General features: G+C 44.3%; 1 protein-coding gene across 1 annotated transcript in view; it reads right to left on the bottom strand.

Moving 5' to 3' along the window:
- LOC144111878 (uncharacterized) overlaps nt 1-27,325 on the bottom strand; it is a 137,961-nt gene that overhangs the window by 39,448 nt on the left and 71,188 nt on the right. The window contains exons 17-24 of the mRNA XM_077644906.1: nt 23,426-23,460; nt 21,614-21,690; nt 15,988-16,057; nt 14,975-15,121; nt 12,481-13,956; nt 11,490-11,636; nt 9,367-9,513; nt 4,086-5,561 (exon numbers count right to left, since the gene is read on the bottom strand). Coding sequence (XP_077501032.1) covers nt 4,086-5,561; nt 9,367-9,513; nt 11,490-11,636; nt 12,481-13,956; nt 14,975-15,121; nt 15,988-16,057; nt 21,614-21,690; nt 23,426-23,460 — 3,575 coding nt within the window. The remainder of the gene's footprint in view (nt 1-4,085; nt 5,562-9,366; nt 9,514-11,489; nt 11,637-12,480; nt 13,957-14,974; nt 15,122-15,987; nt 16,058-21,613; nt 21,691-23,425; nt 23,461-27,325) is intronic.

The following is a 27,325-nucleotide window of genomic DNA, read 5'->3' as shown; positions in this document are numbered from 1 at the left end:
AATTGACTTTTTTTTTGCAAATAGGCATTCAATAGCTCCTCCCCAAGGTTTCAAACAAAAAGTATTCAAAGAGTGCCCCACTTCAAACGCGCCCTCATAAAGAATGGAAAGCATACACCTAGGAAGACACAACTGATATCTCTGCAAAGTTAAATTTAATCAATCACTAACTAATAACGCAATTTGCAAACTACTACGGATATTTGGATGACATTGATGGGCTAATTATACATGCTGGTAAACATGAGCCCGAGACAAAGAGGGTCCAACTCCATATCAGGCTCCATGTATTGAGCAGAGACTTCCTTTTTTTCTTGCAATTTCACGCCCCCATTGAGGTGCAGCTATCCTATTTCATTTCCTCCAATGGCAAAAGGTAGCGGTGGCGGAGAAAACTAGGTAAGGGTTAGCTCAAGAAAAGGAGGTAAAAACAAATTTGGCAAAGGCATAGCATTCTTCAACATTTCCCCTTCATTTGCAGGCTTTAGCACCACGCTTTACTTGTGAGCTTGTTAATTGTTTCACCTGGACAATGCATAAGTGCAATGGCGACGATTCTGACACTGAAACCAACCAAAGTATCAAGTGCATCGATGAGTGTCACGTTGGTTGGCAGTCTTTAAATGCATTTCGCCGCAGACGGACCCAGCAGGAGCAGATCGACAGCAATTTCTTTTCTAAAAACGCACTCAATCAAATGGCCTCTCCACTCTTAGGTAAGAGGTTAGGTATAAGCTACAGAAGCAGCCTGCAGACACCTTGCCTCATACGTTCCTCAGTGATGCAAGGTGAAGCTACCCACCCACACCTTGAATGCCGCCAGCAGCACTGTCGGCAGAAATATCTCCCTACCGATTTCCAAATGCACATGCACACACAGAGGAACAAATCAGTCAGTGGTGCAAGTACACAAAAAACCATAGAGAAGCTAGAAGGACAATTAACAAATCAATACTACTTGCAAACCTATCCTGTAAAAGATTTCACCATTGAGAGATAGAAGTGGCCAAGAAATGAGGCATTTTCATAATTAACACTGACTTTGCTTCGCCTATTCGCTATATCCAAAAAAAAAGAGAGACACCCTGCATTCACCTCCAGTTTTGTTTACACTGTCTGTGCTAATGGCTCACACTTTCCAAGAACACTACTCTTAGCTGAAGTATGTTCCTGTCCTACCCCGGCAAAAGAGAAAAACCTCTTGACAAGCAGGATAAAAAAAAAATTGTCTGTGCTTAGCGTAACGTTATACTGTTTAAAGGCAATAAATAACTGCGGAAAAAATTGACACTCTGCTGGTCCTAAAAGGAGACTTCTTACTGAACAATTCTCGCCTCATGCGCACCTCATGCTCTGTGACATCCTACCTCTGATCTGAAAATGCAAAAGCCTGGTCGTGGTGAGGCACAGGACACACATGCAGAAAAGCTGGCATCGTCATCGGCATTGGCGTCATTATCCGTGAGCGAAAAATACACGAAAAATCCCCAGAGAAGCAACCTAGGAGGCAGGTGGGGCACCTCGGTCACATGGCTTTTGTGATGTCATCAAAACCTGTCTGCCGGATTGTGAGCAAACTGCCCACCATGGCAGGTGGAATTTAAATTTGATTTCGTTTGATGGGGTTTAACATCCCAAAGCGACTCAGGCTATGAGTGATGCCGCAGTGGAGGACTCTGGTAATTTACACCACATGGGGTCCTTTCACGTGCATTGACATCGCACAGCACACGGGGCCTCCAGCATTTCATCTTCACTGAAATGTGACTGCCACGGCCAGAAGATCAACCTGGGTCTCACACGCCCCACTGCTGGCAGCACCTGCCATTGCAGGGCAAGGAGCGGTAGGAGGAGCCCTTATGGTCGACAATGATCAATTCCACATATACGGTGGCACTAAACCATTAACGCTATCACGTCAAACTCTTCAGGTGGAGCTTAAGTTTCCCCTCCAATTTTCCCTTCTCATCTGCACTGCCACTTACGTCAAACAGAATAATTCTTGAGTGGCAGTGGTTGAGTAAGCATGAGTCCACAAAGAATAAAGGTTTGAACATGGTTGAAAATTTGCACGTAATAACTGCATATGCTCAGGACAGAAAACAATGTATATTGCGACACAACATAAAACTACTTGCAGACCTGTGCACTACTACTACGTGGCGTTCAATTGAGTGGAACAGTACGAGCATGAAATCTGAATTTTTATCACGAATCCTTCCTCTTCATGAAGGGTACTTTCCAGCTGATTTTTAATGCCTGCTTCGAGGAGTCTGGCCCTCCATGGGTAGGCTTTTCCATAGCCACCTTTTCTTAAAGAGAAAAATAACTAGAGTTAAAAGGGAAATGACCATTACACCCCGATTTCACTCTGGAGATCAAAAAGCCTGGATACTTTGAAGTTGCTCCTGCGCCAGCAGTGTGTGAATGGCTGAGGTTCTAACACAGAAGCAGACCACAGCAGCAAGACCACAGTTCAAACAGACACTGACAGGCGCAGCCAACTTTTGCAGCAGGCAGTTGTTGCAATTCAAGTAGAGACAATACGAATCCACAATATGGGCAGTGTCAAAGAACTGGAGAATTATGCCCATGCTCTAGACCCTACAGCTGCCACTGCACCTTTCCAGGCTTATGCACAGTCCACAGATGCTTATATTTTATGATTCAGCTAGATGTGGGCATAACTGTTAGTAAACTGTTTTGCAAAGAAAACATGAAGCAGCAGACAATACCTGGATTCTTTTGCCAGGCAACTTTCTCTGTCAGCATCAAAAAAGCCCCTAAGCTAAGCTGGTGATGACAATCAACAGAGTGGGGATCATGGTGGAAACGGCAAAGGCGAAGGTCAATGTGGAGGTCGCCCGCAAACAATATTGTCTCCTGAGGAGACCACCGAGTCTGGGCTAGCAAATACTATAGACCTCAGGCACACCAGTGACTTTTTTCCAGCAAGAATGTAGCGACAAATCCTAGGCACACAGGCATGGATCATATGACTGCAGAAAGTACATGTTCCTTAGTTAACTTAGCTGTATTCTCACAGATCAGTATGAAGATAGCCATTCTGAAGCACTAACATTGTTGCGTCTAAAAGCCACTTAACCTCCCAAACACAGATATTGCTGCAAAAGAAAATAACTGCAAGAGAATCCTTAAGCATAAGCCAGTGACTGCAACAAAGTGGGGACCATGGTGGAACTGACCAAGCTGGAAGTCAACATGGAGGTTATCTGCAAATACAGTCTTTCGAAGTGACTACAAAGCGTCCATCTGCCGTGGTGGCTCAGTGGTTAGGGCACTTGGATACTGAGCTGAAGGATCTGGGCTTAGTATCAGGAACGGCGGCCGCGTTTCGATGGAGGCAAAACACAAAAGGCGCCCATGTGCTGTGCGATAGTGGTTTCAGTTACTTTGGAGCCTTCCGCTACGATGCACATCATGGGCTTCAGGAAGTAAAACCTTCCAATTTGCAATTTTTTGTAAATCACGTCCAACCTCAAGCAAAGCAGTGGCTTCTTTACGTAGTACTGCAGTGATATGAACATTAGTGGTGTGACACTGGTGGACTGCACTAGACACTGAAAATGGGGCATTAATTATGCTCTGAACTTTTTAAGATTACATTATGCTGCACTCGGATGCATTCTCAAATTCATCCTCTCTCTCACACACACACACACACACGCATGCACACGCACACACACAAATTAAAAAGAGACCAAATCAAATTATTTCTTAATCATGATGGCAGCAGGCTGTTACTGCCGTTTAGCCCAATTACGAAACATATCACCTTCATCCAAGCAACAAGCCTCAGATTGCGATGCTTCGCAGTTACTGCCCATGAATAAAAGTCCATGCTGTCACCTAGTTACTTGTGATGGCATCATAACAATCCTTTGACAGCTTGATATAATGCAGCCATATTGTTCCAACACACATTGAAAGCCTGCACTGTGTCCTTGCCATCCAGTGTTCTCACCCAAATTTTACAGTACGAGCTGCAAAGTGAAGCCATGCATCAGGTCATTCACAATGTACGCATGGTTCTGCAACCTGCACAAGAAATCAAAAATACTTACGCTCTGATTCAAATACAGCCTCTGGATGCGGTGACAGGCCAAACTCGGCCAGTTGAGGCAGCAGCGCCGTTGTGGTTGGCTGCACTGGCTCAGATGAAGCTGCAAGTGTCACGGACTCATGCACAGGGGCCGGAGCAAGCTCGGGGGAAGCCAACAGAGCCGTCACTGGCCCCTCCTGACCAAGATTTTGCTGCTTCAGTTCACAGCGAGCGGCAGATTCTGCCACCTGACTTAGCATAAAAAGGTCTGGTGGCCAAGCTGTCTGTGGTGGTTCTGACCGAGCAGGCACGTCCAGTCCTGTCTCCTGCACAGAGATAGCCCCAAGCGCCATCGGTCCTGCAACGTGCTCCAACATCCCTGCAATATCCTGTGGTAGTTTGGAGGAAGCTGAAGTCATCGTAAGTTCCTCCACAGCTTCCATTACAGGGGCCTGCAACTCCATCTTGGAGACAGCAGCAGACTTCAGCTCTTGTGAGAGAGATGCCTGCGTGCTAGCTACCAATACATGTCTGGATTCAGATGCTTCTGAAAGAGGTGACACCTCCGGCAAAAGGCCTGGCTTCAGTGCAGATATAGCTACAGGCGCCATTGCCTCTTCAGCATGCTCCAGCTGCATTGCTGTTTCCTGGGGCAGCTCAAAGGATCCTGAAGTCACCATCAGTTCTCTCGCAGCTTCCATTGCAAGATTCCGCTGCTCCAGTTTGGAGGAAGTAAAAGGCTCCAGCTGCTCCTCCAGATATTCCTGCACACTATCCCACGACGGCTGTGCAGGTTGGGGTGGTTCTGAAGTAGGAGTCACCTCTGGCACAGGCCTTAGGTCTGGTGCAGCGACAGATGCAAGCGCCATTGTGTCGTTGACGGGCTCCAGCGTCCCTGCAGTCTCGTGTGGCAGTTTGGAAGAAACTGAAAGTGCCACAAGTTCCTTAACATCTCTCATTGCAAGATCCTGCTGCTCATCCAGAGATTCCTGCATGTGAGCCTCTGACAGTCGCATGGGTTGGGGTGGTTCTGAAGTCACTTCCAGCACCAGCCCTGGCTCTGGTGTAGAGATGGGTGCAAATGCCGTTTGCTCTTTGCCATGCTCCTGCCCCTCAGCCGCATCCTGTGGCAGTTCGAAGGAAGCCAAAGGCACCACAGGTTCCTCCAGAGTAGCAGGCTCCAGCTGCTCCTCCCGAGATACCCGCACACAAGCCTCCAACAGTCGTGTGGGTTGGGATGGTTCTGGAGGAGGAGTAGACTCTGGCACTGGCTCTGGTGGAGAGGTCTCTGGCTCTGGTGGAGAGGCCACTGACAGCGGCGACCAGGCCAGCCATGGGGATTTGGAGGGCAGCTTTGGCAAGGTGACCTCAAATTGGTCAACCTTGCTTTCCTCCCCACCATGTGGAGGAGATGGAGGCAAGGGAGTGAGCGACCGGGGATCCCCCATTTCTGCTATCATGTTGACCAGCATGCTTCTCTCATCAGAGGCACCATCACCTGCAAGTAAATTAACAAAGCAAAGTGCGTTCTCCCATACTAAACACAACCAAATGTAGGAGGAAAACGTGAGTGAAAATGAACACAGACGAAAATTAGTGACCAACCAACATATGTATGAAAAAAATTCACCATTCTACCTCGTTCATTTCAGACACAGATAATCGTAGACCAAAACAAAATAAAAACAAAAATCCTATCATACTACTTGGCCTAGGAAGAAGCTTTGTTCTTGCTCGACGACATCAAAATCAATTTCCTGTGGTACAGCCTTTCTTGGCTGAATAGTGTGGTGGGAATTTGCTGGAATTTCTTCCCTTTTTTGGTTCTTGTGAAAATCGAGGCAAAAACCTATGGGGCAGAAGCGTGGAGGCTAGTGAAAAGGGTTTAGCTTAAGTTGAGGACAGCACACCAAACTAAAGAGAAATGAGAGGTGTAACGTTAAGAGAGAAGAAGAGGGCAGAGTGGGTCAGGGATCAAACACGGGTTAATGACATCCTTGTCGAAATCAAGAGGAAGAAATGGGCTTGGACAGGGCATGTAATGTGAAGACAAGACAATCGATAGCCCTTAAGGGTAACAGAATGGATTCCACGGGTAGGGAAATGTAGCAGAAGGTGGCAGAAAGTTAGGTGGGCGGATGTGATTAAGAAGTTTGCGGGGATAGGGTGGTGGCATCTGGCACAGGACAGATTTAATTGGAAAGATATGAGAGTGGCCTTTGTCCTGCAGTGGGCGTAGTCGAGCTGATGAGGATGATGAAAATAAAATACCAACACAAGAATATAGAATGAAACCTTATGTCTATTGCGGAAGGGAATAAAAAAAACGGCACCCCAAGAAGTGAACACATTGTCATTGAGACTAATCCTTCCAGATTCAGACAGCTCCTAATCGACCATCTCAACGACAAATAATTTTTTCCTGCACCCTATGCCAGCTTCCAAGCCCTGCTAACTGACCATCCTGTGCTACTTCCAAAGTTACAATTTGTTTTTGTTTATATTTCTGCTACACTCTGTCATGACGTGATTATTTGAATTTGTTACTTCTGTCTTTTTTCGTCTTGTTCTACTTTCTATATTTTTCTATATATTTTCTATATTTTTCTGTATTTTTATATTCCTTCTATATTTATATTCATTCTATTTATATTCATGTATGACGGCTGAACACCCCTGTACCACCCCCCCCTTATGTAATGTCCCTGACGGGACCCTTAAGGGTTAATAAATGATGATGATGATGATGATACCAGGGCTATAAAGCCTGTAATATTCTCTTAATTTGTCAAAAAAAATGATTACTGTGAGGAATGCTGTACCTAACACTAGCAAGACCGTATAGACGTCCATGCTTTCTGAAGTCAAACTCCACAAAACATCAGTGCCTTTGCAGAAACAAGGCACCATGCATCACCAATACGACCAACTTACATTCTTGCTTGATGGCCAAGTAAAAAAAAAAGATTAGAAATTTCAAATGGAACCAATTCGACTTTCCAATTGGTTCCAAGTGGATTTTGCAATTGTAACTAATTACAATTGGAACCAATTGGTTTCAGTTGTGTTTTTAGCCACCTGGCCAATTGGACTCCACTGGATCAACTGGACCAATGAATTGGACCGATTAGGCCTTGGGCAGTTTTTGCATCCAGAAAATATTCACAACATAAACATCACAATTAAGTTGTGAAAAATATACGATGTGAGAAATATTTCTACAACTTAACATATTAATGTCCAAAAGGAAAACTGAGTTGCTTGGACTGGTGCCAATCAACAAATTTTTACTACGGAATTAAAAACCATAAGAATTTATGGAAATCAAGGCCAAAAGACAAGCGTAAATCACACACAAGAAACACTACACATTCAGACACTAATAGCATATAAATTAGCTCGTTATGTACATGCAAAGAACACACTTGCATTCCAACTTATATACCCCATTAATGAAGCTCTCAGGCTGGGGCCAGTGATGCTTGCCCACTGAGCACAGTTATTTAATTTCGACCACAGTGGTGGTGCAAGTGGTGCATACAGCTTAGGCAGAGGTAGTGCAGATAATGAATACAATTTAGCAGGATAAGCTGTTGATAGCTATTAATATAAAAACCATGTTAGTTATGCCTTGTTTGTCAGATATGCAAATATTCACATGGATACATTGGGTGCAGTTGTATAGACCAATTGGGCTCACCAGTTGGAAACTCAATTGATCCAAATCTAACCATTTGGAAACTGAATTGGTATAATCGGATACTCCATTTGGACTATCCACTTTGCACACCATTCAAATTGGAAACATCTGTAAACTCAATTGGTCCAATTGGAACCAGCTGATAATCCAATTGGTTCCAACTGTTTTCTTTTCTACTGGGAAGTAGCCCTTCCATTCCTACACGAGCAATGGTTGCATCATTCACTAAACACCTCAGGTCTTTCCTTTCTCGTTTTTTGCACCTTGCTTCAAGCAGAAAGAGAGACCTTTCCTTCAAAGAGAAAAAAAAAAGCAAGCAAGGCTGCTTTACAACAGTGTCTTCAGCGACCATTGAGCTAAACAAAGAACAACACTAGACAGGGGTATTCTTTGATCAAATCCTATCGACACCTAGAATAACACTAGGTTGAGATAATGCTTCGACACGGCATTTCTTTTTAAGTATGGAGACCATTAATGTACAGCACCAAAAGATTTAGCACTAACTCACAACCTGCAGACAGTCAAGGACTAGTAGCTAATTAACCCATCTGAAGTACCTAATTGCTGTTTATCTCGATCTAACATTCAGTTCCCTGCTGCCTAGGCAAGGAGCTACTCATAAGCAAAAGACAAGAAGACAAGGAATCGTGGTGCTTTGTCTAAGGAATTCTCATGGGTGGATGTCACCAGAACCCCCAGACAGAAGGCTGCAGAGGAAGCACTATGGCTACATCTTGTACGCTAAGACTAACCTAGATGTTTCTCATGTTTGGCAACAACTTTTTTCCCTATTCATTCCTTTGTCTCCATGGATTGGCCAGCTCTGCCATCCATACTGGAGCCCGTGAATCACATGGTTTGTTAACCTGTCAATGATGCTGTCACAATTAAGTTGCAGCGGTATACCAACTGTAGAAGAAAAAAATATTAAAGTTGAGAAGTGGATTGTTACAAAGTATGGTCCCTGGTCACTGTATGCCATCTAGCTGTCGTGACAGTCAAGGAATCAAGGCTCTACAGAATTCAGTTGAATGCTTATGTAGGCTGTTCTTGATTATCTTAAATTTTTAAATTTTAACACTATGTTCCAATGTCAATAAGCTCCTATGTTTCTCTCTGGCATATGAGTTATTCTTCGAACTTTGTGAAAATAAATGCTTATATCAACAGGGCTATAAGTGGAAACATACAGACACGGAGACTGGGGCCATCTACGCAAATGACAAAGGGACGTGACTTTATTAGGATTAAGTAAAATGACTTGCTTTATCATAAACATGTAATGTTCAAGTGAGGCACTGGGTAGTTTTGCCTGGAAAAAAAAAGGACAGAAAAAAGTTCTGCCTGAAGGCATACGCCGTGACTGTGATTTACACTTTTTCGGACAGCTCTAAACTTCCCTCCATTCGCATGAAACCATATTGCGACCTACGCAAACAGGAGCATACAGTAGGCATAAGCAGCTCTGCCCCAATTTTGGCGTGAATATAAGTGCACTCAGGGTTAGCAGCACTCATGAGCAGCACATTTTTGGTAGTAGCACGAGGAAGAACGTGATTCCAGTGGTGAGAAAACATAAGAGGCCAAGCAAGCATCTCACCATGGGCTGTTGGGTGCTTGTGCCCTTGTGTTGCAGTCATGCTGCCTTCTGGCGTCTCAGTTCCAGTAGCCTGGTCCAGCCGCGAAATTGTTGCCGGACTGTGCTCGGAGGGGAGATGTCTAATCCGTCTCTTCAGCCATGGTCTCCCTGTATAAGGCATTGACACGACATTTGAAGCAGTACCCAGTATGGACAGCTGCATTGCTCACCATCAAGTCATTGCAATATGCTCAGCTAAGCTCGGTGTAACGATGTTTTGCCACAACTGCCGTAATTATCCCTGCACTATGGTGTTGCGCTGCATATAAGAAAATCACTATCATTCGCATGACATTTGAATAGTAGGAGCTAAGTGTCATGCTCTTCCACACACACACGCATGCACAAACACACGCAATTATCCCTGCACTATGGTATTGAGCTGCATATCAAAAAATCGCTATCATTAGCATGACATTGGTCTAGTAAGAGCTAAGTGTCATGCTCTCCCTCTCTCACGCATGCACACACATGCACACACACATTAAAAAGAGGCCAAATCAAATTATTTCTTAATCATGATGGCAGCAGACTTACTGCCGTTTAGCCCAATTACGAAACATATCACCTTAATCCATGTTTCTCGCGTTTTGCAAGAACTCTTTTCTCTATTCATTCCTTTGTCTCCATGGATTGGCCAGCCCTGCCATCCATACTGGAGCCCGTGAATCACATGGTTTGTTAACCTGTCAATGATGCTGTCACAATTAAGTTGCAGCGGTATACTAACTGTAGAAGAAAAAAATAATAAAGTTGAGAAGTGGATTGTTACAGAGTATGGTCCCTGGTCACCGTATGCCATCTAGCTGTCGTGACAGTCAAGGGATCAAGGCTCTACAGAATTCAGTTTAATGCTTATGTAGGCTGTTTTTGATTATCTTAAATTTTAGCACTATGTTCCAATGTCGATCAGCTACTATGTTTCTCCCTCGCATATGAGTTATTCTTCGAACTTTGTGAAAAAAAATGCTTATATCAACAGGGCTATAAATGGAAACATACAGACACGGAGACTGGGGCCACCTACGTAAATGACAAAGGGACGTGACTTTGTTAGGATTAAGCAAAATGACTTGCTTTATCATAAACATGTAATGTTCAAGTGAGGTACTGGCTAGTTTTGCCTGGAAAAAAAAAGGACAGAAAAAAGTGCTGCCTGAAGGCATATGCTGTGACTGTGATTTACGTTTTTTCGGACAGCTCTAAACTTCCATCTTCCATTTCCTTAGACCTCTTGTAGTTGCCAATGGGCTGTGCTACATATACACACATATGAAAGAATGCAAGTCTTTGAAACAAGCTGCAAGATGCCTTGCTTCAAGTGACCACCTCAATACCAAGGCCCTAACTGTATGGCACTCCAGACCGGTTATGGGATATACGCTATGGCAAAAGCATTCCAACCAGCAGCCACATAGATACATGTCTAAGCTTCTCATATACATTGTGTCATGACACGTGTCGTAAATGTATGCAAGGAAGGACTGCCCCTGTCTGCGGTCAACTGCAAGAACGTATTGCAAGAGTAGACCATTCCCGCTCTGCAGGTAGCAGCTGTGGTTATTTACCGCCACTGGTGTCTCGCCTTCACCAGCTGCTCTTAGTTACTGCAGAATCTGGCGGCACTGATCCCCTTCAGTTCGGACTGGTAATAATTGCTGACTGCAGTCACCACTTGTAGTACGACAAAAAAAAAAGGTGCTCCCTCGGATTTGCCATTGTTAAAAAGGTTTTATGATGAAACGGCCACCTCGGCAACACTTCGAGAGGCTTTTCAGCATCCTAGCAGAACAAACAGGAAAACCCATACTGGGTGACAAAACGTCTTTCACCTATGTCCTAAAGTCTGGGCAAAGTTGGAGGCGCCAGGTATGTAGAACCTATAAACAACATCAAACCATATTGCGACCTACGCAAACAGGAGCAGCATATGATAGGCATACGCAGCTTTGCCCCAATTTTGGCGTGAATATAAGTGCACTCAGGGTTAGCAGCAAGCATGAGCAGCACATTGTTGGTAGTAGCACGAGGAAGAACGTGATTTCAGTGGTGAGACAATATAACAGGTCAAGCAAGCAACTCACCATGGGCTGTTGGGTGCTTGTGCCCTTGTGTTGCAGTCATGCTGCCTTCTGGCGTCTCAGTTCCAGTAGTCTGATCCGGCCACGAAATCGTTGCTGGACTGTGCTCGGAGAGGGGACGTCTAATCCGTCTCTTCACCCATGGTCTGCCTGTATAAGGCATTGACACGACATCTGAAGCAGTACCTCTGAAGCAGTACCATCTGAAGCAGCAGCATGAATTAACTATGAATCTATGAATGGATGGTTTGGTTTCCTTGTGTTGTTGGAACTGTATACATGCCTCGTTCCAAACAATAAACACCAGTTGAAAGTCAGCGCTCGTGTGTGTCGTGTCTCCCTTCGTGTCCGTGTCTTAGTGAGCGCTGTTCTGGTTATAATGAGTTACCAACTCGCCCAAGGATCTGTTTTAACCCAGTATGGGTAGCTGTCCACCATCTAGTCATTGCAATATGCTGAGCTAAGGTCGGCATAACGATGTTTTTCCACAACTGCCGCAATTATCCCTGCACTATGGTGTTGAGCTGCATATTGCTATGATTAGCATGACATTGGTCTAGTAGGAGCTAAGTGTCATGCTCTCTCTTTCTCTCGCACGCACGCGCGCACACACACTTAAAAATTAAAGAGACCAAATCAAATTATTTTTAATCATGATGGTAGCAGGCTGTCACTGCCGTTTAGCCCAATTACGAAACATGTCACCTTCATCCAAGCAACAAGCATCAGATTGCGATGCTTCGCAGTTACTGCCCATGAATAAAAGTTCATGCTGTCACCTAGTTACTTGTGATGGCATGATAACAGTCCTTTGACAGCTTGATATAATGCAGCCATATTGCTCCAACACACATTGAAAGCCTGCACTGTGTCCCTGCCATCCAGTGTTCTCACCCAAATTTTACAGTACGAGCTGCAAAGTGAAGCCATGCATCAGGTCATTCACAATGTACGCATGGTTCTGCAACCTGCACAAGAAATCAGAAATACTTACGCTCTGATTCAAATACAGCCTCTGGATGCGGTGACAGGCCAGACTCGGCCAGTTGAGGCAGCAGCGCCGTTGTGGTTGGCTGCACTGGCTCAGATGAAGCTGCAAGTGCCACGGACTCGAGGACAGAGGCCGGAGCAAGCTCGGGGGAAGCCGGCAGAGCCGTCACTGGCCCCTCCTGACCAAGATTTTGCTGCTTCAGTTCACAGCGAGCGGCAGATTCTGCCACCTGACTTAGCATAAAAAGGTCTGGTGGCCAAGCTGTCTGTGGTGGTTCTGACCGAGCAGGCACGTCCAGTCCTGTCTCCTGCACAGAGATAGCCCCAAGCGCCATCGGTCCTGCAACGTGCTCCAACATCCCTGCAATATCCTGTGGTAGTTTGGAGGAAGCTGAAGTCATCGTAAGTTCCTCCACAGCTTCCATTACAGGGGCCTGCAACTCCATCTTGGAGACAGCAGCAGACTTCAGCTCTTCTGACAGAGATGCCTGCGTGCTAGCTACCAATACATGTCTGGATTCAGATGCTTCTGAAAGAGGTGACACCTCCGGCAAAAGGCCTGGGTTCAGTGCAGATATAGCTACAGGCGCCATTGCCTCTTCAGCATGCTCCAGCTGCATTGCTGTTTCCTGGGGCAGCTCAAAGGATCCTGAAGTCACCATTAGTTCTCTCGCAGCTTCCATTGCAAGATTCTGCTGCTCCAGTTTGGAGGAAGTAAAAGGCTCCAGCTGCTCCTCCAGATATTCCTGCACACTAGCCCCCGACGGCTGTGTGGGTTGGGGTGGTTCTGAAGTAGGAGTCAGCTCTGGCACAGGCCTTAGGTCTGGTGCAGAGACAGATGCAAGCGCCATTGTGTCGTTGACGTGCTCCAGCATCCCTGCAGTCTCGTGTGGCAGTTTGCAAGAAACTGAAAGTGCCACAAGTTCCTTAACATCTCTCATTGCAAGATCCTGCTGCTCATCCAGAGATTCCTGCATGTGAGCCTCTGACAGTCTTTTGGGTTGGGGTGGTTCTGAAGTTACTTCCAGCACTAGCCCTGGCTCTGGTACAGAGATGGATGCAAATGCCATTTGCTCTTTGCCATGCTCCTGCCCCTCAGCCGCATCCTGTGGCAGTTCGAAGGAAGCCAAAGGCACCACAGGTTCCTCCAGAGTAGCAGGCTCCAGCTGCTCCTCCCGAGATACCTGCACACAAGCCTCCAACAGACGTGTGGGTTGGGATGGTCCTGGAGGAGGAGTAGACTCCGGCACTGGCTCTGGTGAAGAGGTCTCTGGCTCTGGTGGAGAGGCCACTGACTGCAGTGACCAGGGCAGCCATAGGGATATGGAGGGCAGGTCTGGTAAGGTGACCTCAAATTGGTCAACTTTGCTTTCCTCCCCACCATGTGGAGGAGATGGAGGCAAGGAAGTGAGCGACCGGCGATCCCCCATTTCTGCTCTCATGTTGATCAGCATGCTTCTCTCATCAGAGGCACCGTCACCTGCAAGTAAATTAACAAAGCAAAGTGCATTCTCCCATACTAAACACAACGAAATGTAGGGGGAAAACGTGAGTGAAAGTGAACACAGACGAAAATTAGTGACCAACCAACATATGTATGAAAAAAATTCACCATTCTACCTCGTTCATTTCAGACACAGATAATCGTAGAACAAAAAATAAAAAAAATCCTCTCATACTACTTGGCCTGGGAAGAAGCTTTGTTCTTGTTCGATGATATCAAAATAAATTTCCCATGGTACAGCCTTTCTTGGCTTGAATAGTGTGGTTGGATTTTGCTGGAATTTTTTCCCTTTTTTGGTTCTCGTGAAAATCGAGGCAAAAACCTATGGGGAGAAGCGTGGAGGCTAGCGAGAACGGTTTAGTTTAAGTTGAGGACAGCACACCAAACTGAAGAAGAACGATAGGTGTAACGTTAAGCTGGAAGTGGGCAGATTGGGTGAGGGAACAAACGCAGGGTAATGACATCCTAGTCAAAATCAAGAGGAAGAAATGGGCTTGGGCAAGGCATGTAATGTGAAGACAAGATACCCCGATGGCCCTTAAGGTGGGTTCAGACAAGCGGACCGAATCGCGTATGGCCCGCGCGCGTCAGCGCGGTTATTGCGACACGTGACCAAGCATCTGTCAGTCGGTCTGGACGTCGAGCATTCACACGAATCCAGCGTACAATCTGCACGTCCTCTCTCCTGCAGCGTGCTTGCGGAACAAACAGGAAAACCCATACTGAGTGACAACACGTCTGTTACCTATGTCCCACAGTCTGAGCAAAGTTGGAGGCGCCAGGTATGTAGAACCTATAAACAACATCAAACCACATTGCGACCCATGCAAAGAGGAGCATATGGTATGCATACGCAGCTTTGCCCCCATTTTGGCGTGAATATAAGTGCACTCAGGGTTAGCAGCACGCATGAGCAGCACATTTTTGGTAGCAGCATGAGGAAGAACATGATTTCAGTGGTGAGACAATATAACAGGCCAAGCAAGCATCTCACCATGGGCTGTTGGGTGCTTGTGCCCTTGTGGTGCAGTCATACTGCCTTCTGACGTCTCAGTTCCAGTAGCCTGATCCAGCCGCAAAATCTTTGCTGGACTGTGCTTGGAGGGGAGACGTGCACACCGTCTCTTCAGCCTTTGTCCACCTGTATAAGGCATTGACACGACATCTGAAGCAGTACCCAGTATGGGCAGCTGCATTGCCCACCATCCAGTCATTGCAATATGCTGAGCTAAGCTTGGTGTAACGATGTTTTGCCACAACTGCTGCAATTATCCCTGCACTATAGTGTTGAGCTGCATATAAGAAAATCGCTATCATTAGCATGACACTGGTCTAGTAGGAGCTAAGTGTCATGCTCTAGGTTACTTGCCACATCAGTTCTGTAGCACCTTTCAGTGTTTTTGTTTACCCATGATACACAAGGGTTTTAACCGTTACATATGGTGCATTGATGGCTGCGAGACAACAGCTAACTAACTTCATTTACTGGAAGGCGCAGCCTCCAGAACAAACGAAAGCAGAAAAATACCTTACTATTATTTATCTTTTATTGTCTCTTGTCAAGTAGAGTAGTTACTAAGCATTCATTTGAGACAAGAGATAATTTACCAATCTAGAAGACATGCCACCAGTGAGAGCCAAACCAACGACCTATATGTTGTTTGTGCGACCCTACAACTTCATTAGCAGGTTCAGCTCTTTTCTTATACTTCGTTACATCTTCTTCTGTCTGAAATGATCACCCAATTACTTTTCCACTGTTCCAGCGACAATAAAGAATAAATCACAACAGTAATGTTTCCCTATGCTTTCCTTGGTTTCAAAGACTGTTAGGATCTTTAGTTTTTTGTATGCGTTCTAATACAACCTTAATCTTACCTATTCTCAGCTATACATGTACACAATAAAGGAGCTTAAGCTGATAACTTCCTGTTTTGTCCCCCACCCCTGAAATACAGCTGCCTCGTTCTTGCTTGCTATGGTGTTGACGTACAAATGCGAACGCACCTTGGTCTCTTGGAGCCTCCGAGGCTGCCTGGTTCCATGTCCGCCCATATATCAACGCTCTGGAGCAGTTCTGCACACATGCAGAAACCACACGATGAACACATGAAGAACACATTCAATACACCTCTTTTAGAACCAATGCATGCAAGCAAATCTGCTGCAAGCTTTCGGATTCCTCCGCAGAGGCAGAAAGAAGGCCAAGAACACTCTGTGCCAGGTTCTCCCCGACCATAACCAAAGCTCTTCAAATTGTTGAACTGGCCTCCTTCATGCAAGACGGCGACGAACACACACAAGAGGGCCCTGGTGTCACCTCCTAAGCACATCGTCTGCCAACAGTTACAGACTGCCTCATATTGCTTCCAAGAAAATTATACAAAATGCTTTACTCATGGCTGCAGTCAGCTAGCTGCGCTAATCCTCATTCGGTCATGGAGCTGAAAAAAATTTCTGATTACATTTCGAGGCATTGTTCAAGACAGGCTGCTCCTCTTTTAGTTATCTAATACACAACAAAATGCAAAAACTGCCCTAAGACTGGAATAATCACAAAGTGAACAAGGGAAAAAAAAGTCTCAGATTGCTTGCCAATGTTTCGACAAGAGGTCTTGTCTTCGCCTGGGCATCCATCACTGGCATCCAAAGTGATGCAAGTATTTAAAGAAAGTGATTGTACAGTATTTTTAACCTTCACTTGCTGTAAGATATGCTCGAACACTTCCTGTACTCTAACCTAGGTAAAGCACTTCTAGGAAAATATCATTTTTCTCCTGGTCAGCACGGTTTTCCCTCCGGTTTATCATGCACAACACAACTAAATGAACTCGGATGGGAACCCGCACTACGCTAAAAGCTATAGCCCTGGGCATAGATGCATCAAGATCAGGTGAGCAATAACAGGGACTAGTTGGTAGTTCATCGTACACAAAATCACACCAGACTGATCACTAAAATGAGAAGCCACATTTGTGCACCCTTGTGTATTAGTCATCACCCCGGTGCGGTTTTCTGCACAAAGATTTCAGGAGCTCAGAGAACAAATGCTGTGATAACTCGGACTCGTTGCTTCGGTTGAGCAATACGTAGCATATAGTGCCTAGATATGTTTTATTAGAAGCATACCTCCCAAGATAGCAAACTAATTTGCACCAGACATATTTGCAACCAGTTTAAAAACTGATCAACAAGTATATGCACAATCTTCTTTTGCAAAAAAATTGCCACACCTAGTTAGCTTTCATTTTCATAATAATCTCGAGAGGATAAGCAATTGTTTACCCTTGCATAAACAGTACGTTGTTCTGAACAGTGTAACATCAGATCTATAAAGTGCACTTTTATTCCTTGTGTTGTGAGGGCCAGTGTCAGTGCCGCGAGCAGGTGTGTCAAAGTGGAGCACTGTGGAACAAGCTGATGGGGACGGCAACGCGGTGGCCTGGGGGAAGGGCGCAGGAACTGGACATGCGTGGTGCTTGGTATGAGCGGGGAGGACTGCCGCGGTGGAGACATACACGTGCGTGAACTGCGGAATGCGAAGGACACCGGCATGGGGGAGTGCGCGACGGTATATGACCTTGGTCTAGTAAATAAACTTTGAGGCCTAATAGTGTCAATAAATGACTGAGCAGCAGACCTTCCATCCACCATCATCAGGCCATACGCTAATGACTGTGCTGTATACTGTCCAATCAAATTCCTTGACGATGTGTCTATTTTGCAGTCTAAAGTCAAAAAAGTCTCTCTCTGGTGCAATCTATGGCAGATGACTTTCAGTACTGAAAAATGTTATGTGCAGTTTACAAAAAGAAAGGATGAAAAAAGCCCTCCCTTAGCTCGTGTAAAACAAATAATGTGGTTTGAACTACAGAAACTGTTAAATATATTGAAGTTACATTTACTGAAGTGCTTCACTGGCCTAATCATACTAAATTACAGCAAAAAGCTTATTGTTTTTTACCAAAGTGATTTTTAAGCACACTCAGTCATCCTTGAAAGTAAACATACCTGACTAACATTATGTCTGCCTTAGAATATGAATGTATAACTTGGGATCAACACAAAAGAAACCTCACAGATAAAATGGAACAAGCGCAAAAAAGGAAGCAGTACGCTTTGTCACAGGAAATTATAATTTTGCTGGCAGAGGCTATGCAATGTAAGTAAAGCCCTTCGTTTTTCATGTAAAACACACTTTTACCTGGTTTTTGCACACCGAACTTCTTTCTTAAGAATCAGGTCAAACCCGATTTTTCCCTGAAAGTGGGCCGGCCTTCTAGACCATATTGGTCTTCAGCTCACAAAGCTCAAGACACCACAGGAAAATTTGTGGATATCTAAAGCTTATTGCAGAGGGGTGTCTTTGGTCAATCAAGGACCCTGAACCTCTTTTAATTCTTGTTCTTATGAGGGGGACGAATCTGAGGACAAGTTCGAAAAGGACGATGTAGAAACGAGAGGCCAGAACATGGGTGCCGACAAGACGTTGTATATCAATTTCGCTTAGGAAGCACCATCCACGCTGACAACACCCTGACCCAACACCTTCCGCATTTAAAATCGTCGCTATGATGTTTAATGTTTTCACATAATACAAATAATGGCAGGATGTGGTATTGCTCAGACGCGGGAGTCTCTCATGGGAGACTGATAGAGTATGCGATGGAATATTTGTAACAGGGTATAAAAAAATCTTAACTAGTAAATAACTTTTTACTGGAATCTGCAATTTCCATTTTGTTTATGAAATATTGAGCAAAACAAGAAAATTTCGTGTCTAGCAGAAAAACAAATCATTGCCATTATACTGTCTTGTGTACCAAAAAAGCCCAAACTACGTAAAATTTTTTTTCTGAGTAACCCAATTTTCACCCAAATTTGAGCTAGAAAAATATGGTCGGTTTTCTACACCCCCCACATCGAAAAGAAAAAGAACCCAAAACGAAGGGCCCTGAATATAAGGAGGTCTAGGTTAGAAAATGTTCGCTATGCACAGAAAAAAAACCTGATCAAAATTTCACAACACGTACGTTCTCATCATACTCGAGCAAAAGTTCAGCCTGGCAGGGTTAATCCACATGCATATCTCAAGCCTTGGCGGTGCCTTGAATGTACACACAAAATCTGGCAGACAGTTCTTCCCTAACGAGTTCTCCACGCTTTCTGCTATGGGCCTCCAGGCATACATAAACATGCGACAGTGTTTTATAGATCATATTTAGTTAAATACTTGCATGACAGAATGCACCTTTAAATCAAAATTACAAATAATCTCATGGAAAAGCACGAGACACTTGGGAGCTGTTTGGCCGCAGGAAGCAGAAATCTGGTTTAGACAAATCAACCAACTTGGAAGCCTGCTCAGAGCACCCCCATTGTTTCGCACTTCTTAAAACACCCACTATGTGCGAGCACAGTGGTACTTGGGGTGCGGAGGCGGTGCATTTTTTCAAGAATTCCGTTTAAAACAAATGCGCATCATATGTACGTGGGTTCTGATTAGGGTACACACAAATAAAACTGGCACAGGTAGAACACTGTTCGTTAAGAAGCAGCAACAAATTTCGTCTAGGAGAGACAATACATACCAAGAAAATTAGACCGTACCAGTACCACATATAATAATAGCTTTAAATAATTCTTTTTCCTAACACAGTTAGCAACTGGGAGTAGCTCCCTAACAAAGTGATGGCTGCACTTCAAATCAAAAGCACAACTGAGAGCATTGTTCACAGATGCTCCTTAGTGATGATCAGATTCGCTGATGTGTTCTGCTGCTCATTGAGGCATGCAACAATACCTTTAATTTCTTCCCTTACTCTCCGCTGTCGATGTTCCCCGATTATTTGTTGATATATGAGGCGTCCCTGGGAAGCCGATTGCAATTTTTTAAAAATAGGGTGTTTGAGGTAAAGAGAAGCTTTTTGCAGCATGGTAATACCAGTGTTGGTGAACGTCAAAAAACAAGTAAATCACGTGAACTAGTAAAGTGATTAACTAAATTCTAATAGTTAACTGTAAATATTACTGACAGGCATCTGGTTGCAATCAGAGATTTGTAGCTGGCCATTAGTAACGGCCATATCAGTATGATTTAGAGAACGCGGTTACCCTCAGCGCTGTGGCTCGACAAGATTTGGCTATTTCGACTAGTTACGAGCACTGGAGGGGTTGCTTTGCCTGCATGCTTTTCAAAAGCGCGCATATTTGGGTACGATGTAGCCAATATTAGTTGTGCTGGAGCAGCGAGAGTTATCAGGCTTTTGAAATTCTAAAAATTCACATGGCTATTACTAATGGCTGGCTGCAAATCTCTAATTGCAATCTGGTGCCTATCACTATAGTAGTTCAAAAGTTAACTACAGTAGAACCCCTCTATAGTAAAGTGACTCAGACCAGAAAAAATCTTTACTATATCAGGGTCTTTACTATATCAGTTGTTGGTGATGGTATGGCTCTGAGGATGCTCTCTGGAAATTCACTGGCTACTTACTAAACACAGTGTTAGTTTATGAAAGGAACTCACAAATACGTTCCATATACTACTCTTACTGTCTTTTTATGTGTTAATTACTTATCTTCAGTTATCTCATTTCATGTTATCACGTTTTCGATTTTGTTTATGTTCTGAGGAAGTTTGTCTTGAGCGACCCGCGCCTCCTTCTTTCTGCGTTCATAGCCCGCCTTACTTTTTTTTTTTTTTCGTGCGCGCCGCACGCTTCGCCTCACGGCCCCAAGATTAAGTTGGCTTCTCCTCACAGCTGTCAATTTTGGTGGTGAAGCTATCTCAAAGAGCGCCGTTTTATTGTCTTTGGTATGCATTTACCTCCGAATATCGGCCTCGCGCGTACCACGTTGTCATCATTCCGCGGGAGGTACGCCAGGCTCTCTTTTCTATAGCCGTTTTATTTGAAAAAAAAATCCTTACTATAACCGAAAAAAAAAAATGTACAGTTTGTCTATGGGAGGCGAAATGGGACCGCAGTTTCACTTTACTATATCCGGGTTCACTATAGTGGGGTTCTACTGTTTTAGAATTTGGCTAAATATCCCTTTACTAATTAACATGATTCCCGTTTTTTGACGTCTGCCAACACTGGTATTACCATGTTGCAAAAAGCTTAATTCTCTTTACTTAAAAAAAAACCTATACTTCAAGATTATTGACTGCCTTCCCTGGAACACCTAGAGTAATGCTTAGTGGTTGGTGTGTTGGGTTTTATGGCACATAAAACAGCTGCGGGCTACCATGCACCAAAAACAGGGTCAGAAGGATCTCAGCTGCTGTGCTGCACGGTGGGACGCCAGTTTTTTATAGTGTCACAGTTTGTTAATGAAAGGTCTCCCTTTGTACAATTTCTTACAACTAAGCCCCTCCCCACTACAATAATGCCTTACTACAGTATAGTGTTGTAGGTATAACTAATAAATAAATTAATGAGACAGTGAGTGAGTGAGAGAGTAAGTTAAGTCAATAAACATTTAAATAAAAAGCTCGATAAAATGGCACCTCCTCAAAGACAACAAACAAAGCAATGCTACCACCAATATAAAACTAAAATTTTCTTTAATTCCCTAACAACTGACGCAAAAAAAAAATAATGCAATCAATAAAGCATTGACAACGTACCTCTGCTTTGTCTTGTTTGAGCCAAAACCGCTTCCGGCTGTTATACGATGCCTGTGCCTTTCGCTCCACCTCCAACACTGCACAAACAATGCACTGTTTGGTTCCATTGCCTCAACCCCTGACAAGTAAAAGTGGCACATCAGTATTTCGGCAGCCGTGGCCAAACCAGCACCGTCTGCTCGCCCTTATTACGATTATATACCTGCACAGACAACAGCATTTCGATAGAAGAAGCCAATTATGTTTCCGATCACCGAATTTATACTCAATGACAAAACTAAGAGAGAAAACGGTGAGGCAGGGATGCTTTAGGCAGGCACATTAGAAGGGCAACTCTAGTGATTTTTCAATTATCAGAGTGAAAACAGCGCAAACTTCATGAAGGACGCAGAAAGGGAAGACGGAATGCAGACGCTGAACTAACAACTGAAGGCTTATTACTCTGACACCTCGAAGTTGTTAGTTCAATGTCTGTCTCGTCTTCCCTTTCTGAGTCCTTCGTGAAGTTTGTGCTGTTTTCGTAGTGATGAACAACCAACTAGCTCATGGTGTGTTCTTCAGGCTCATTTCAATGATCACTTATTAGAATTAAACTTTCATGTAGATTTTTCTCTCTGCCCTAGATCATTTTGGACAAGCTTGGCACTATTCAATTTTAAAGTTTACCATTTTTATCATTCCAGTTTAGGCAATTCTTATACTTAAAAGTGCATCTGTGATGTCGCAAACATTACCTACAACCTGCTTCCTGCTCGCTGAACAAAAATTTCAAAGCTTATATTAGGCCATTTCAACCACCTTATTACTGGAGTTAGTCATCACTCTCTGAGCCATGCTGTGCTGTGTACCGTCCAGACGTAACGAACAAAAGCAGAAATTAAATTGAACATGCTGTTTCACACAGCCATGATGAATGCATTGTGTTACTAGAAATGAGCTGTGCAAGCCTATATACTACAACTTTTCAGCAGTCATTCTTCCTGCGCACAGCATAAGACTGGAATGGAATGGCCACTGAAGTTGCCACCATCGTCGACCCAGTAACATTCAAGCAGCTCATCGATAACAATTCATCGTGATTTTCATTGAATTTCTTTGTAGCAATAGCTACATTACGCTAGCATTTCGAGCCTTCAGTGTGGCGGTGCCGCCACGTTGTTAGTCACGTGGTGCGGAGCAGCTGCCGGTGGCGCGGCGCTCTGGCGAAACTGAGTGGAGGGGGAGTGGAGAGGGGGGAAAGAGTGAATCACGTCCAGGGACGAAGATGAAGAAGGAACGCCCAGCGAAACGGAGCGGCGAAAGGCTGACTTTGCAATTCGACTGAGCGAGTTCCACTCGGCGAGATGTAGCTATCTCGTCACTCCAGGTTTAACCAGAGCTAAACCACAGCCATTTTTTTTGCCTTGCAATACGCCCACTCCCTCGTGCAATTATCTTGACATGGGACCCTTGAGGAATCAAATAAACAAATAAACAAAATGATGCTCAACACAGACTTTCATGAAGCGCAAGCTACACTACTCTTGTGCCACATGCTTTAAGATGAGGGTGCAGCCACTGGCATCAGCATCCCTTGCGCTGTCTCACAGGTGCTCAGTAAAACATTGACTGAACAGGCTACGACTCAACAAAAGCTGAGGCTACAGTTATCCCTGGTAGCATCCCACAAGTATACATGCTTTGCATACAACCACCCATGCACGACAAGTGCCACTTTTTTTTTTTTTTCTGCTCAATATCCAATCACAAGTACAGAGAAAAGAGAGAGAAAGTTGCTGCCAGTCAGCAACCCCCCACAAGGTGTCCACCCACCATCGTCGGGCAGCTGCTGCTCCTCCTCGTAAGACCTGCACAATGAAGAGAGGATTGGCAAACAAACAGAACACGCTTCCTTCACGGTGTTACAGTAATGACAGCCATTTTGCCGCAGCAACCACTGAATCTCCCACTGTACTGATCATTTTATTTTACTTGCTCGTTAGGGCAGTAAATCAATGTTTGCACACTTAAGGATATCAAAAGAAGGGTGCCGCAGAATTGCCCTATTCTTTCTGCCACCAGGAAATACAGGAAAGAATGTCTACACCTACTACAGTTGCATAGTTTTCACATAGCGATACACAAACAAAAAACGACATGGAGTATAATTTTTCACAGAGTATATGCAAAACAAAAATGTGCCTATGAAATGGTTTCCATATACTATATGCAAAACACAAAGAAATAACATAAGAAGTTTCTAGGACACTTTACTTCCAGTAGCACAAGCTGCAAACGGCATAAGTTGGACAAAAAAAATATGAACTTTACATACAGCATCTTATACACAACAAAAAACAAACATGACAACGCCTAAGTGCCACACAGTGACACTTCACAGCACTGAACTAGACTGGGTGAAAAAAAAATGTTCAAAAGAGCAAACAGCACCTGCGCAAAAAAAAAAAATCTTAATTATGCACAGTAAAAAGGATTTCCCCACAGCATTTCTTTAGACATGCTGTGTGGAAACACACTGATACTTTGTGCTGTAAGCTTGCTTCAGCTTGTTACATTCTACTTAACACATGGGGGTTTCTGGACATAACTGTGCTAAAAATTATATAATTTTCTCTAAGTAAACAATTTCTCTAACTTGCCATTTAACATATACTGCTGCGAATCGAGGGCTACCAGATACAGGTCCTATATTGATCAAATTTTCTCTTTGCAGAAAAGAGCACTGTGTATAATAACATACTCCAACAGGTATCAGTCCAGTACTTCCTAGTTCAATAGGTTGCAGATTTTGCAGTTTCCTTTGCTGTATGAAATGAAAACCGCGATGGTTGTAAATATTATTATACGAAACAATTGCCTTCCTTCAAACATTTCTGTGCTGCCTAACAGGAATACCAGGCATGCAAGCAATATAAATTTTAACTACCCTATAACCTGAAACACCCACTGACAGCACCTAATCGAGTATAATGGGGCTAAAGTATGGAATACCGTGCCACTAGAAATTAAAATGGCTCGGAACTCTCTCTTCTTTGCGTGCATCCTGTTGCTTAAATAACAGTGTAAACGGCCTCTACTAGCTTCGGCTATTAGCTCAACAAATTTTTGTGATTGCTTTTTGTATTCAGTTTGAAAGATAAATAAAAAAAAGAAATAAAGAACGTCCTTCAATGCAAGTTTGGGAATATTTACTTACATGGCCACTGTGTGCTTGTGTTATTTAATGCATCTTCAAAACAGTGTAAATTCCTTTTAAAGAGGGACATATCCATTCCCAGCTCACACACATATATTTGTCTCATTCTGCTTGTAGCAAGAAAAAAAAATTTCCTCTTGGAGCTTTTCTCTCGAGCACAGCGCAAGTTGTCTCTGTATGCATTCTTCGCGTTGATCAGGGTGGCACTTTGCAAATCAAAGGCACATTAATTTCCACCAAAAACTTTCCGATACATTTTTACACATTACGCACTGACTGTTAAGCGCAGTTGGTTCTAATGTCTTTCAGAAAAGAAAAACCACCACTGCTGTTATGTTTCATTATGGCATGTGAAAATTAGTGCCGAAATGTGGTATCATCCTCCTCTGCAGCGATGCAGAGGTCAACAGCAGATTTTGACAAAATCAAAGCAACAGCCACAAATGCCAGTGCTGCTTTAAGTCTGCCCACTGCACATGAACCTGTGCATTGCATAGCTTTCACTGCCAATGTTATTAGCCAATACAATCTTTGGCTTTCAGGTGCTTCTAGATAGGAGAGAGCTGATGTGTTATATGTCATATGGCATGTGCTTTGTAAATTTGTGAAAATTGGCTGAGGAAATCTTGGCCACCTGCTCCAAGCCATTGGCACGGTTACCATTGGTGCCTTAATTGCTCGAAAGTAAAAAGAAGCTGCACAGATAACCTCAACCTATCTTTATACAGAAGAACTGAACGGAAGATGGTTTAGGATTGGTTTATTGGGGTTTAACATCCCAAGGCGACTCATGCTATGAGGGGGGACACCGTAGTGAAGAGCTCCAGAAACTTCGATCACTTGAGGTTCTGTAATGTGCATTAACATTGCACAGTACACGGGTCTCTAAAACCTCTCCTCCATAGAAATGCAACAGCCGTGGCCGGGATTGAACCCACGTCTTTTGGGTCAGCAACCGAGCACAAACGGGCCCAGGTTTTGAGGAAGCTTCATGTATGTAGCCCACAGCTAACCTCGCTATGAAGTTTGAGGCACTTTCAACGCAAACTTTAGCACAAAGCTTCAATGCGGTGTTGGGCTGCTTTTAATGCTTGCTTTGCTGTGGTCATAGCTGGGCTCAGTGCCACAACAGACATGCCACGTTCCATTTCATAGATATGATGTGTGGCCACGACTACAGGCGCTGTCCACCAACCAGAGAAGCGAGTGGGCAAAGCAAGAGTAACCCAGCCACAGCATGCCAACCCACGCCCATACAGAAACTGTTATATAACCATATGCCACTGGATTCTGCAGAAACAAAAATATTGTCAGCTGTTGATAATTCTGAATTAAAGAGGATGAGCCAAAAAGATTCGGGTGACACTTAAAGGCCAACTACAATAAAAATTTTCACTCCGTAAAAAGGCGTTTTTCTAGTAGTACGCCAACAGAGAGCAGTGAAAATGAGAGTTGACATCCGTAATAGAAGTCAATACCCCGTTTCCAAAAAGTAACTGAGCAACAGGCTTTGTTACGAGCATGATGGCCCTTGCCGAGAGGCGTACAAGCTCGGCGGTCGCCATCAATGGCTACACTCTGAATACACACTGTGTTCCACTGTGCAAACCACACACATGCACTGCCCGTGCCGTGCCCTTTTTATTCTCACATGATCGTGGCGCTGCCTCTTGGTGGCGCCACGTGAACGACTGAATGAAAACGAAACTAGAAATGAGAACAACATTGTAACAGTCCTCCCCCATTAGATTGTTCAAGGAGAGCATTATGGTGAGTAGCGCTGCACTAGCTTGCGGCTCCTAGAGCTTCTTCGCAACCGGGGCATGCGCGTGCTGCACACTGATTTAGGAAAGTATATAGCCGTCTCTTCTGTGCCATTAGTGTCACTCAAGGCTGGCTCAAGCAAGGTTGGTGTCACACACAGTTTCTGGATGCCTGCAAAGCGTCTTGTGTCACAGGAGCCCAGCGGTTGGCTGGGAGGCTTCTTGGGATTGAGGGTGAAGGTGGTCACCGAGCTTGTGTTAGACAGTACCGTCACTGAGAGAGGCTGCAGCTGCTGACTGGCCTGTGGTGCTTGTACCACGTGCAGCTATCCACGGTGGCCCCTGCTGAAAATTCTATGTGAATACGTGGTCACCCACATTTGGCAATGGAGAAGAATGGCATCCTTTATCGGCCTGCAGCTTCTGTCTAAGCTGTCTCAGCAGCACTCAATTATGCAGACTTGGGCGAAGAACATCTAAAGGTGTCTTGAACATCCTTCCCATGAGCATTTAACACGGTGCACTGCCTGTGATTTCATGTGGTATGGTTCTGTAATAAGAACCGTGAAATATGGGTTTGAAATGATCCACTCTTCTTGATCTTGTTCTTGACAGTCTGTACGACATGCTCTGCCATGCCATTCGAAGCTGAATGGTAGGGAGGTACAAGCATGCAAGACGTATTCTATTACGTGTCAAGAATTCCAAATATTGCTCACTTGCAAAGGCAGGTCCATTATCGGACACGATGAG

The sequence above is a fragment of the Amblyomma americanum genome, unplaced genomic scaffold (assembly GCF_052857255.1).
Source record: "Amblyomma americanum isolate KBUSLIRL-KWMA unplaced genomic scaffold, ASM5285725v1 scaffold_12, whole genome shotgun sequence".
In the NCBI taxonomy this organism is placed as follows: Eukaryota; Metazoa; Arthropoda; class Arachnida; order Ixodida; family Ixodidae; genus Amblyomma; species Amblyomma americanum.
This window is presented reverse-complemented; position numbering and strand designations above follow the sequence as displayed.